This window comes from Lotus japonicus, chromosome 1, assembly GCF_012489685.1.
Source record: "Lotus japonicus ecotype B-129 chromosome 1, LjGifu_v1.2".
In the NCBI taxonomy this organism is placed as follows: domain Eukaryota; kingdom Viridiplantae; phylum Streptophyta; class Magnoliopsida; order Fabales; family Fabaceae; genus Lotus; species Lotus japonicus.
The window spans coordinates 83,491,509-83,505,331 of NC_080041.1; the positions used below are offsets into that span (position 1 = coordinate 83,491,509).

General features: G+C 40.4%; 1 protein-coding gene and 1 pseudogene across 1 annotated transcript; both read left to right on the forward strand.

Annotated features, from left to right (window-relative positions):
- Positions 1-552: 552 nt before the first annotated feature.
- LOC130723061 (3-oxo-Delta(4,5)-steroid 5-beta-reductase-like) lies at positions 553-2,243 on the forward strand. Its single transcript, XM_057573985.1, has one exon. The coding sequence runs from the start codon at positions 802-804 to the stop codon at positions 1,975-1,977; it is 1,176 nt and encodes a 391-aa protein (XP_057429968.1). The 5' UTR covers positions 553-801; the 3' UTR covers positions 1,978-2,243.
- Positions 2,244-11,540: 9,297 nt separating this feature from the next.
- Positions 11,541-13,206, forward strand: LOC130723070 (3-oxo-Delta(4,5)-steroid 5-beta-reductase-like; annotated as a pseudogene).
- Positions 13,207-13,823: the final 617 nt, after the last annotated feature.

Here is a 13,823-nt window from a genome sequence, read left to right on the forward strand (position 1 = left end):
GGATTAGCTATCACTAATTAACTAGAAGGAGAACTTGACTAAGGAATTAGTAAGTAATCACATAAACATAACACCTTGAACGGGTGTAGTCGAATTCATATGTAACTGGAGCGGGTACAGGCATAACAAGGGTAACAGATTCAATTCCCTAGTGCAGCTTTTCTCCCTAAGTTTTCAAATCAACAACCGTTTATTTCTTTTTCTTGATTTCTTTTCGTGATAATCACAATCAATCAATCCTTTATTTTTATCTTTGTTTTTTGTCCTTGCAACTAAATTGATAAATTTAGAAGTAAACTCACACAATCCTTGTGTTCGATAATTAAAACCTCGGGCAAAACAGTACACTTGCAGTTTGGCACATCAAGAAGCCACCGTGGTGACATTCACCTATAAATCTATCTTATTTTTCTCAACTCATCTTCTCTTTTCTATGTCTCTCTTCTATACTAAACAAACCGAACGTAAGAAAACTAAAAGTGGTGGACTCACTTATGAGTTATGTCCCACCTTCCAATCACTCTCTTGAACCAAATGAGGGTGGTTACTAATCTCCACTCTACCTCTCTCTATGCAAATTCTATCTGTCCAAACTTACCTCAAACAAACAACACGTATATATTCCGAACTTCAGCGGGTCAGTTTCCTTCTTCCTGGTGTAAGCAAATCTTCAACTACCATTCAAATTCACAAGTCGAAGACGCAAGTATCACTGAAATCTACTCATATATACTCCCACATCATCTTCTTCTATCTCTGTAACTTCCTCTGCATTCAATTACATTGCTCTCTCTCTAAAAAATGAGTTGGTGGTGGTCTGGAGCTATTGGCGCTGCCAGGAAGAAACCAGACCAAGATGAAGCGCCGCGAACCTTACAGAGTGTCGGACTCATCATCGGCGTCACCGGCCTCGTCGGCAACAGCCTCGCCGAGATTCTCCCTCTTCCGGACACCCCCGGTGGCCGCTGGAAAGTCTACGGCGTCGCCCGCCGCCCCCGACCCTCCTGGAATGCAGACCACCCAATCGACTACATCCAGTGCGACGTCTCCGATCCCGACGATGCTCAAGCCAAGCTCTCTGTCCTCACCGACGTCACACATGTCTTCTACGCCTGCTGGACCAACCGCGTCTCCGAGGCTGAGAACTGCAAGGTCAACGGCGCCATGCTCAGAAACGTCCTCCGCGCCATCATCCCCAACGCTCCCAATCTCCGCCACGTGACGCTCCAAACCGGCTGCAAGCACTACCTCGGCCCCTTCGAGCTCGTCGGCAAGATCGAGTCCCACGAGCCACCGTTCACGGAGGATCTCCCCCGCCTGGACGCGCCAAGTTTCTACTACACACAGGAGGATATCCTGTTCGAAGAGGCAGCGAGCAAGGAGGGTTTGACCTGGTCCGTTCACCGGCCTCTGGTTATCTTCGGCTTCTCCCCTTACAGCATGATGAACCTTGTCGGAACTCTCTGCGTCTACGCCGCAATCTGCAAGCACGAGGGTCTTCCGTTGAGATTCCCCGGCACGAAAGCGGCGTGGGAGTCTTATAGCGCGGCCTCCGATGCGGATTTGATCGCGGAGCAGCAGATTTGGGCGGCGGTGGATCCCTATGCGGCGAACGAGGCCTTCAACTGCAGCAATGGGGATGTGTTCAAATGGAAGCATCTGTGGAAGGTTCTGGCGGAGCAGTTTGGGATTGAGGAGTACGGGTTATTCGAGGAGGATTCTTCAGGTTGGAGGTTGTCGGAGATGATGAAAGACAAGGGAGCTGTGTGGGAGGAGATTGTGAAAGAGAATCAGCTGCAACCTACCAAGCTCCATGAGGTTGCTGAATGGTGGTTTGTGGAGCTTATGTTTTCTGGTGGTGGCCTATTGGATAGCATGAACAAGGCCAAAGAGCACGGTTTTTTGGGGTTCAGAAACACCAAGAATTCCTTCATATCTTGGATTGATAAGACCAAAGCTTACAAGATTGTGCCCTGAATCTCACTATGCCTCTGCTTCTGCTGTGAAATTTTTCCACTTGATTTATGTGGAATATGTAAAACTATTGTATTGTGCATCATACTGTGTGTTGTTGTGCATTTTATAGTAGGACATAAAAAACACTTATTTTCTATTTTCTGCGAAAATAATAAGGAAAATTGGCAGAAAAAGAGACAAGTATTTTTTTTATGTTTTAACTGTTGGAGTGTTTATGTATCATTACTGATATTATTGGCATTATGTTTCTGTGCTTTGATCTATAATGTTGTACAAAGCATTAACACTTGCAATGTGATGCCAACTAAGATATGAAAATAATATTATCATGTATAAGAATACAAGAACATGTACATTTTAACTTCATATTATAAAATATTAAAGAATTGATGAAGATGAAGTGTCAAAATAGTTTTTCAATGTTATTATTTAACATGTTTAATTTCTATATAAAAAATCTAGTGATTGCCATTAAAAAACATTGAGGAATCAGCATTAGATAAATAAAATGATTATTGAAAGTAAATTATAAGTAGAAATTTTTGGTAACTTGATCATGAAATTATAATCCTTTACTTTTATCTAATATGTTTTATTAGACATTATATTTGGTGAATAATAACGAACAAAACTAAATGACTAAAACATCTCTAAATAACAGTGACATATCTTTTCAGAAGGATAAGCAAGTACTGATAAATCACATTGTATGCTAGCTCTAATACTAGTGAGAGAATCAGTTGACTCGTTGGCATCTCTTGGAATATGTCGAAGTAAACGTCATAATCACGCGACAAGAGATGGTGAAGATCAATAAAATCACTAGCAAGCCCATTAACGGTCATCCCTTAATGAATTAACAATCTCCAAATAGTTTATTTCACAATAAACATGTTTATTGTTCATGCTCAAAAGCAACTGAAGACTGAGCTTAAGTGCTTCCACCTCTGCTCGTGATGGATCTCCCCCTACTACCCAACTTAAAATCCTTGATGCCGACTGTCGTAATCATCACGCACTAGCCCTCTCATCCCCATATGCTAAAGAGTAGAGTTGAATGCATACTCTATATTCAGGACAAGGACATACTTAGAAGGTAAAGACCAAGAATCTGACCTAGGAACCACAGAATCTTGTACATGGTTGTCACATAAAAAATAAATATGATCTTTCTCTTCTTGCAAAATTCACTAGCACACAAAGTCCGCGGACCACCCCTTCTCACCCATCACCATCTCGTTCCTCTACCGCGGCAATAAAGACTGGCGAGTTAATTAGAGGACCACTAATTTGGCAGCAAACCAAAGAATGAGGTTCATAATTTTGAAGTTCGGTCGAGCTACAACTTTCAAACAAAGCTATACCTCCGAGAATGAGAGAAGTCTCAAAGGCAATGTGAGCTATCTCCAAGAGGATGCGAGCATCTTGAACAACACAGCCAAATGACAACGAAATTAGTGGCTATTTACATGAATCGAATTATGTATTGAGAGCAAATAAACATCTTAATATTCTCTGGTGCGCAAATCTTCCATTTAGACTTCCAATTATTAGAATTACCATTTGGGGCCTGAACTATAGCATTATGATTATTTGCAGCTAATAAGTAAATTCCAGTGGTGCTTTACTCATTACATATAGGTTTTCTGTTTTATGAAGTGTAAAATTGCATAATATTTATTAAGAATAATTCAGATAATAATTCATGAGAATGACATAGAAAATTTTATTCCAACTTATTCTGAGACTGCATGGATTACTTTAATATAACGTTATAAGGATCTTCAATATGGAACATTATATAGATCAAACTTGAATATAGAGACTGATATTAATCATAATGGCCATTGTCTCACATCCTTGGTGTATTTCTTTCACTCATGTTCGTAGGAAGCTTACTCTTGCATTGATTGGTTAGCCGTGTTTACATCTGTTGCGTAATTTTATGATTATGTAGCGACCCTTCACTTTGGTCCCTAAACATCATAAATGGTTTATAAAAGACCTGGAGGCTGGAAGTGTATCCGTCGGTCATAAGTCCTTATCTCATATTTCCGTTAGTCCCTGGGACGGAAAGTGTTCATGTGTCAGTTGATGTGCCACGTAGGTTTCAATTTGGTCCCCGACATTATCAATTTAGTCCCTGTCAGGTAATTAAATTTAATTATAGTTAAAAAAATTAAAATATAAAATCCTAAATAAATTTAATTAAAATTATGAATTAACGAAAATAAAAAATTAACCAAATAATTAAAAAATAAAATAAAAAACTTAATCAAAAAATCATATCATCATCTTCATCCCAACAATAACACCACAACAACATATTCGACAATCTTTCCGTTCCCACTCTTCTTCTTTCTCGTTTTCTTTCTCTGTAACGCCCCAATTTCTCAACTGAGGAATTACACTAGTAACCTAACAAAGTCTAAGGACTATTTCGTAATCCTAAGAAAACATGATATTTTTTTTTAAAACAAACTAAACATAATTTAAAACATAACATGGCCTTAATTAAACAACTCGTTTCCGTCATATAATAATAGTGACTTACAATAACATAAGCAGGGTTCCAAAATAAGCACGCACACTTAAACAGTGGCGAAGACAAGGTTTTAGTAATAGAGTTTTCAGATGATGAAGAAGACTCAAAACATAAACTACTAAAAGAAAACCAAACAACTTCTTCTATCTCTGCTCCTCCGTTTACTATCCCTCCTCCATCTTGTGCATGGTAGGGCATCGTCGGAAGGCTCTTCATCGCCTAATAGCGTTAAGCGCCCAAACAACAAGTAGCAAACAAAAATGGTTTACTCCATACAATTACCACATAAAAAAGAGAAAACATGCTATTCAAATTCAATTACAAAACATGGTAGATAAACTAACAACTTATATCAAGATGAATGACAAATCATTGAATCAACATAACAATAAATGTTGGTGCCCTAAATGCGGCTATATGCTGCTACCAAAATGGATTGATCAGTAACGTCTCGCAAGACGGAACAGGGTGGAACAATAACCACTGAACTGCCACTTATATCGCCCCTAATAGACGAGACAGACGGGACAACTCATGAATGCCACTTATGATGCCTCTGATAGACGGGACATTCATGTGAAAAGATCCACTCCACTGCCACTTTTCAGCCCTATATGTCAAAATCAATCAACAACTTCCAATCCAATAGTCATGTCAGAGTAACCACATATTATTCATAATCTCAACGAAACATAAATCAATTCAAATGCATACCAACTCAGTTCAATATTTCCACATAACAACAATTAAAGTATCAATAATAACCAATGGTCGAAGCCCCAGAAAACGGAGACACGCGTCTTTATTGTTTAACAATGGCTGAAGCCTCAGAAAACATTTGACACAAGCCTCAGAAACAGCCCACATAAACAAGCATACAATATTTCAATCAAAACGCCAATCAAATTAAACATCTTCATTTCAAACGCAAGCAGTGCGATTAAACATGCAAGACTCAAAGACACTCTAATACTGAGTTACCTTTACCTTCGTGAATAGTGGAAGTACATAGACGTTGCGAACCTAGAACAAGAAATACAGTCTCATCAATACAAGCTCCACTAGAAGCAATACGGTCTAATAACACTAATTGAAACCGAAAGAAAGCTTTTGAAGCTTCAGAGTTGATATTTTGGCACGAATGGACAATAAAACATTTGTTCGCTAAAATGCGCATAACCCGGGCAACAGAGCTCGGAATGACACGAAACCAAAGCCAAAATTTCGACAATTGAAAGAGCTAAGCTGTAGCTCAGGCCATACAGACCCAAAAATTATTTTTGCACACAATACCATACCAACAAGTTTCGGCCACTGCCAAAATAGGATTTCCCAAACTTTTTCTTCGATCTAATCAAATTCCTAGGCAATCGCAGGTGATATCTAGGGCAGGGAAACTCTCAGAAAAATTTAAGGACCTAAAATATGAATTGGGGATATTTTGGTCCAGATTTATTGACTAAAAACTCAAAGTCAATATTTTTCGAAACAAATTTTGAATAACGATAAATAAGGCCTTTAGTAACAGCTAATCTCAAAGGCACTAAGCAAGATCAAGACTTTTTGAATCAAAAAGCAAATTAGAGGTAAAAATGGGTTTCGAGCTAAAAACTCAGATCTACGGCGACTCGGTAAAAATCCGAACACACCGACAACGATTATAGCATGTTGGGTTAGTAGGAAAGGTAGTTGAAAAGAAAAATCACAGCTATCAGACATTTTGACATTTTGCTCCAAACTTTAAGCACAGAAAGACATGGAAAAACCCAACAAAAAGTAGAAACAAAGGTAAGGATGATGAACGTTACCTCGGTGCCGATCCAAAGAAAGTGAAATCAGGACGATCGAGCAAAGGATGAAGAAAAGCTCTTCATCTCTCTCTCTCTCTCTAGAACACTCTCGGCCACAATGGGGAAGAAATGAGAAATTTCTCATCTCATTTTTTCCCTTTTTATAGGTGAGGGGAAGAATCCGAAAAATTGAGATTTCGCAGTTCCGGTCGTTTTGGTACTTTCATCTACTGATAAAAATTGAATATTCGGCGAAAGAATGTCGAAACTCAAATCGAGGTTCATTTAATTGAAGAAAATGTCTCAAAGATAGTGTGAGCTGATTTACGCCGAAAAACTACTTTTTGCAGTCAACGTCGGATGAAGAAACTTCCTTCTGAAGAAATATCACAAACTTTGAAAGGAATAAGGCATCGCAGAGGGAAACTTCGTTAGAAGCTCCGAATAGAGAAACTCTTCATTCAGGGTCTTAATTAAAGTCCCCGAGAAGTTAAAGTCTAGTTTCGACGAACTTCCGGGAAGAAAACCCTAACGTGTGTACAGTCCAAGGTTTCGTATCGGAATACTAGTGATGGGAAAATTACTCAGAGGTTCTTATTCTCCCTTCAATTCTAAAATTCTGTTAAACGGTGCTCTAGGAGCGGATATAGCCTTTTTCAGATACTCTTGACCTTAGTCGGGTGCGAACATGGCTCGTACTATCAATCAAAATGACTATAGTGTCATCCTTAAACATATTGTGAACTTTCGTCTTCATAACACTTGTCAAAACATCAAACACAAGTCAAGTTCCTCTCACGCTTACACAGAATCCTATACATGAGCTGGAAATTAAGTAATTCTAAAATCCTAGGTCTTACATTCTCCTTTCTGCAACACATGACCATCTTCTTCTTCTTTTTTTCTCATCACCATATTTCTTCTTCTTCTTCTCTCCGTTGCTGAGCAAACAACCACCACCTTCCTCTCAATCACGAGCCCAGAGCACAACCATTGTTCTTGTTTTTGATTTCCCTCTCAAGCACATGCTGCCACCACCTTATGCCTCCTCCTTCACGCACAACCTCCATCGTCCCTCTAGCTGGCCCAGCCGCGAAGACCACCACCTCCAGGAATGACAAGAAGCGACGTAGAACAGAGGAGAAATAGAGCCACCACCGCCGCCACCTTTGTAACATCCTGAGTTGATGACTGGCCTCACGGTAACAACACAAGCCTTTTCAGTGCGCTTTGTCCTCACTTGCGCACTTTCCGAGAAAACTTCCCAACTCATCCCAATATTACTCCAAGGCTAGCACACTTAACCATGGAGTTCTTATGAGTTGGGCTCCCGAAAAGAAGTTGCAACTTGTTGTCATGAGTAGTTCCAATCAAATCTTTTATGCCCTCCTCAACTGTAGAGTCCATCCCTATACAGTCTCGGAATACCTCTTGTTCGGGTGTGAGATCGGTTTATTCATGTGCCCCTCCGCCTAGAAGCCTGCCAGGAGCCGCTCCTTATACGTGCCTCACTGCACCGGCGATCACTCCCCGCCTTCGTCGGCCCCGGGCGTCACAGGCCCACCAACTTTCGCTTGGTTCGTCCCCGAACCACACCGTATTGGGAGAGGTCGGCTCTGATACCATTTGTAATATCCCGACTTGACGATTGGCCTCACGGTAACAACACGAGTCTTTTCAGTGCGCTTTGTCCTCACTTGCACACTTCCCGAGAAAAATTCCTAGGAGGTCACTCATCCCAATATTACTCCAAGGCTAGCACACTTAACCATGGAGTTCTTATGAGTTGGGCTCCCGAAAACAAGTTGCAACTTCTTTTCGGGAGCCCAACTCATAATTACTTCATGGTTAAGTGAGCTAGGCTTGGAGTAATATTGGGATGGGTGACCTCTTGGGAAGTTTTCTCGGGAAGTGCGCAAGTGAGGACAAAGCGCGCTGAAAAGACTCGTGTTGTTACAGTGGGGTCAGTCGCCAAGTCAGGATGTTACAACCTTCTCTACTCGATTTTGACGTCGCTGACCGCCAATGACGAAACTATCACCACGAATGGACTCGCCTCGAAGCCAACTTCAAAACCCCTCAACCAATTTGTTGATCAGCCGCTGTGACTCCGGGGACCGTCGCCGTCTTCTCTAGCGAGCTTCGTTTTGAAAAAGGAAGCCAATTTCGTGAAGCTCTCGACCATCTCTTCCTGAATCCAAAGTCAAATCATTGCGAAGAGGTGATTCCCCCTGTCAATTTTGAATTTCCCTTTCAAAACCCTATCTTTCGTCTTGTTCATCTCCTAAGTTCCATTCTCTAAGTTATGTGCCATTGTTATTCACCTCTTCCTGAATCCAATAGAGAACCACCCTTATACGTATGTTGTGTGGTTTTTGTCAAATGTGAATCTAGGTTTGAAGTTTGAATCTGAATTGAGGGTACCACCATGTTTATTTGTTCTGATTTTGGAATATATTTTACTGTACGTGATGAATTGTTTTGAAGGTGTGCTTATGAGATGTAAATTATCCATTAACTGTATGATGGAAGTTACATAATGCTCAATTTGTCGTTTTTTCCTAGGTTTTGCTGTAGAATCTAGGTTTGAAATGATGTTGGAGATAATGATGAAGATGATGTTCAAGAGGTTGAAGATGATGATGAGGAAGAAGATGATGTTTCAGAATGATGATTAATTGATTTTTTAATTAAAATAATAATTAATTATTTTCTATTTTTTTATTTTTTTACTTTAATTAAATTTAATTATCTGTCAGGGACTAAATTGATAATTTCAGGGACCAAATTGAAACCTACGTGGCATATAAACTGACATCTGAGCACTTTCCCCTCTACATACTAACAGAAATATGAGATAAGGACTCATATGACCGACGGATACACTTTCAGGTCTTTTTTAAACCATTTCTGATGTTAAGGGACCAAAATGAGGGATCGCTACATAATTAGGGACCAAAGTGGTGATTCACTCTTATGATTTGGTCTATTTCTTCTGATAGTCTGGTCAAACTTCTTGCCTCTAACTGATGTGTAACATTTGTCTTAATTTTTGTTTTGTACAAAAAAAAAGGTATTAATCAATAATTATAGTAGACAAATGTTTTACAATAATTTTTAAAAATAATTTTCTACCAAATGAATGTATAATAATACTATGAAATGCTAAGAAATTTTAGTTTATTTGGTTCTATAATTCTAATCAAGTAAGATAAGGTTTGGGTGTTATAAGAAGTAAAAAAGGAGGACAACCTTCTAAACCTTTGGTGGTTTACCATGAGGTGCTGAGCCTTTCGCTTCGAGGAGGGAGCGGGCATGTATGACGTTGTTATCTGTTAGAGGGGTCAGAGCTTACGCCCTCAGATGTAGCTTCTGCTTGATGATATTTTACTATAGCTAAAAAGTGATCATGGCTTCTTGAGAAAGTTTTGGGTCTTGAGTACTCAGGCAGTGACCTCCATGCTATCCGCTAATTGGAGGAAGAACTTAGACAATGTTCTCTACGTAGCGTCCTAAAGGTGTTGGTTTTGTTTGTTTATTTTTTGATTTTGGGAGCCTTCTTTTTGCTGAATTCTTATAGGTTTTTGATGCTTGTTTTTACTTGGGGCCAGTGTTGGTTTTAACATTGATGAGCTTTTTATTTTTCTGCTTTGTGGGGGTATTGAGCTCACTTTTTGTTATCATAGAATTTGTGTGAAGAGAGAAACATGAAAGAGAGAGATAGACAAGAGAGAAAGAAGCAATCTTGTTTGGTTATATTTTATTGTAGACAAGAGAGAATTTGAGGGAGGTTGCATAACACTTTCAACAATCTTCACAATTTGCAAAGAAACTAGCTCTACCAGACTTTGTTTTTGTTCTATCCAAAATAATGGGGTTACGAAACCGCCACAAATTGCTTCCCTGGTCGCCTCAAACTTTTTTGTATATATAAAAATGTTTCTCTAACACAAATTAATTTTTTCCTTTTCTTATCCACGTCAATCTTTCTCATCTATTTCTCTTTTATCTCTATCAAACCAAACAATCTATAAGTCTACGTAACAAAAAGTGATATGGACCACTTATGTCTGACCTCCCCATCCCTCTCTTGAATCAAATGAAGATGGTTACTAATACATATTCTGAAAAAAGTCAGCGGGTATTCTGTAAATCTTTATATACACAAGCAAAAACTTGTGCAAGATTGCACAAGCACCTTTTGACCTAGTGTAGCAAGTTTCCAGGTTTTTTCTATAAAAAAATTCAAAAAACATATTTTATTAATCTCATTATTTATGCTAATCTTTTTCATTATCACCTTAACAACTAAAACTCAGAAAAAAAAAGTATTTTCATCATATCATCCAACAAAAACCCATTAATCAGACCATAAGAAATCCACCACCAAAAACTCATCAGCCACCGGCACTACTCTTCCTTCCCCAACCTCCTCTCTGACCACCGTGAACCATCACACTCAACCTTCACCTGAAACTTCCGGCCACCACACAACCATCTTCCTCCACAAACTCGCAGCTAAACCCACTCCCGGTAACCACTCTGAAAGTCTTCCTCGATCTGGTCTTCATACGCCTCCTCCGCTTCGATCTCCGTCAGAGCCACCAGGTGCAAAGTCGATGCAGAGCAAATTGGTGGTGGTGGCGGTTCAGTCTTCACCGCCGCCACAGAACCCTAAACCCAGATGGAGACGACGACGTTTGAGGATTCCGAGAGCGTTGAGCGTTGTTGATGACGGCGACGAACCCAGATCGAGGTTAGTTGCTTCCTCTTCTCGTTGATCTGGGTTGCTACCTCTTCTGGGTTGGTTTTTTCTTGTGTTTGTTGGAGGTTGGGGGTGGTTGTTCTGACGGCGACGAACCCAAATCTAGGTTGGTTGCTTCCTCTTCTCGTCGATCCGAGCTTCAAGCGGCAGCAGTAAGCAATGTGAGGAGGAGCGTGGCGGCGGCGCTGGACACAGAAGAACATGGCGGCGGCGATGAGGCCATGGGAGAGATGAATGAGGTGGCAGCTAGGGTTTTGTGCTAGATCTGAAGAGGGGAGGACCAAGCACCACCATGTTAAAGCTTGAAGCTTTGTCTAAGGAATGAAGAAGTTGGAAGATGAACATGAATTTGAGGATGAAGATGAACCTAGATGAACTTAAACTAAATCCTTAATTAATTCATTAATAAATATATTTTTTGTTTTTGAATTATTTAAAAAAAAAATCTAAAAACTGCTACCACATGTCAAAAGGTACTTGTGTAACCTTACATAAGTCTTTACTTGTATAACTTGTGTATATTAAAGGCCTCCGGGTATTCCTACTTCCTTGTCTAAGCAAATATGCAACTAGAAACGCAACAATCATTCAAAGCCACCAGCAATCACTGAAATCTACTTATATTATATACTACATATACTCCCACTTCATCTTCTTCTTCTATCTCTGTAACTTCCTCTGCATTCAATTACATTGCTCTCTCTCTAAAAAATGAGTTGGTGGTGGTCTGGAGCTATTGGCGCTGCCAGGAAGAAACCAGACCAAGAAGAAGCGGCGCGAAGCTTCCAGAGTGTCGGACTCATCATCGGCGTCACCGGCCTTGTCGGCAACAGCCTCGCCGAGATTCTCCCTCTTCCCGACACCCCCGGCGGCCGCTGGAAGGTCTACGGCGTCGCCCGCCGTCCCCGCCCCTCCTAGAACGCCGATCACCCCATCGACTACATCCAGTGTGACATCTCTGATCCGGACGACGCCGAAGCCAAGCTCTCCGTCCTCACCGACGTCACACACATCTTCTACGCCTGCTGGACCAACCGCGTCTCCGAGGCTGAGAACTGCAAAGTCAACGGCGCCATGCTCAGGAACGTCCTCCGCGCCGTCATCCCCAACGCCCACAATCTCCGCCATGTGACGCTCCAAACCGGCTGTAAACACTACGTTGGCCCTTTCGAGCTCATCGGCAAAATCGAGTTCCATGAGCCGCCGTTCACGGAGGATCTCCCCCGCTTGAACGCGCCCAATTTCTACTACACACAGGAGGATATCTTGTTCGAAGAGACCGCGAAGAAAGAGGGTTTGACCTGGTCCGTTCACCGGCCTCTGGTTATCTTCGGTTTCTCCCCTTACAGCATGATGAATCTCATCGGAACCCTCTGCGTCTACGCCGCAATCTGCAAGCACGAGGGTCTTCCCTTACGATTACCGGCACGAAAGTGGCGTGGGAATCTTATTCTGCGGCCTCAGATGCGGATTTGATCGCGGAGCAGCAGATTTGGGCGGCGGTGGATCCATATGCGGCGAACGAGGCCTTCAACTGCAGCAATGGGGATGTGTTCAAATGGAAGCATCTGTGGAAGGTTCTGGCGGAGCAGTTTGGGATTGAGGAGTACGGGTTCTTTGAGGAGGAGTCTTCAGGTTGGAGTTTGTCGGAGACGATGAAGGACAAGGGAGCTGTGTGGGAGGAGATTGTGAAAGAGAATCAGCTGCAACCTACAAAGCTCCATGAGGTTGCTGAATGGTGTGGTTTGTGGTATTTGTGTTTTCTGGGGAGGGTATTTTGGATAGCATGAACAAGGCCAAAGAGCATAGCTTTTTGGGGTACAGGAACACCAAGAATTCATTCATATCTTGGATTGATAAGACCAAAGCTTACAAGATTGTGCCCTGAATCAACTATTCCTCTACTTCTGCTGTGAAATTTTTCCACTTGATTTATCTGGATAATTAGTAAAACTATTGTATTGTGCATCGTAGTTGTGTATTCTATTTCTGTGCTTTTGATTAATTAATTAATAATGCTGTACTAGGCATAACGTGCATGCATGTGATGCGAATGATATTATCTTGTATAAGAATGCAAGAATTTGTACTTTTACCTTCATATTATAAAATATTAAAGAATTAATGAAGATGAAGTGTAAAAATAGTTTTCAATGTTATTATTTGACATGTCCTTATTCCTTAACTTGTATATTAATAATCCATAATGGGTCCACCTAATATGCACCACTTTTTAGTGGTGTAACTTTGCACCACTATGTTAATTATCTATTTTATCCCTGTTCAAAAAATTAATTCCATCAAAATCCACCCGGTAATATCAATATTTTTTTCTTTTTATAAATTAATTTTTTTAATAGGGATAAAATGGACAATTGGTATAGTGGTGCAAGGTTGCACCACTAAAAAGTTGTGCATATTAGGTGGCACCATAAATAAGTATCCATGGGTAAGTGGTGAATTTGTTCCTGAAAGTCTCATGCACTATTAAGTTAGTCTCTATGATTAAAATAGCTCTTGTAGTCTCTGAAACGGGAGTGAGGATATTTGAACCTGAAACTTGGGGTGACAAAACAAGGTATTTGCCAATTGAGCTAAGCGACTCAATGGTAAATAACTAAATATGTAGGCTCATTAATATTTATTTGATTTCTAGAGAGTAAAATTGATACAGGTTAAATATATGTAATATTTGTTGTTGGGTTTCAAGAATATATATATATATATATATATATTTTTTTTCTTT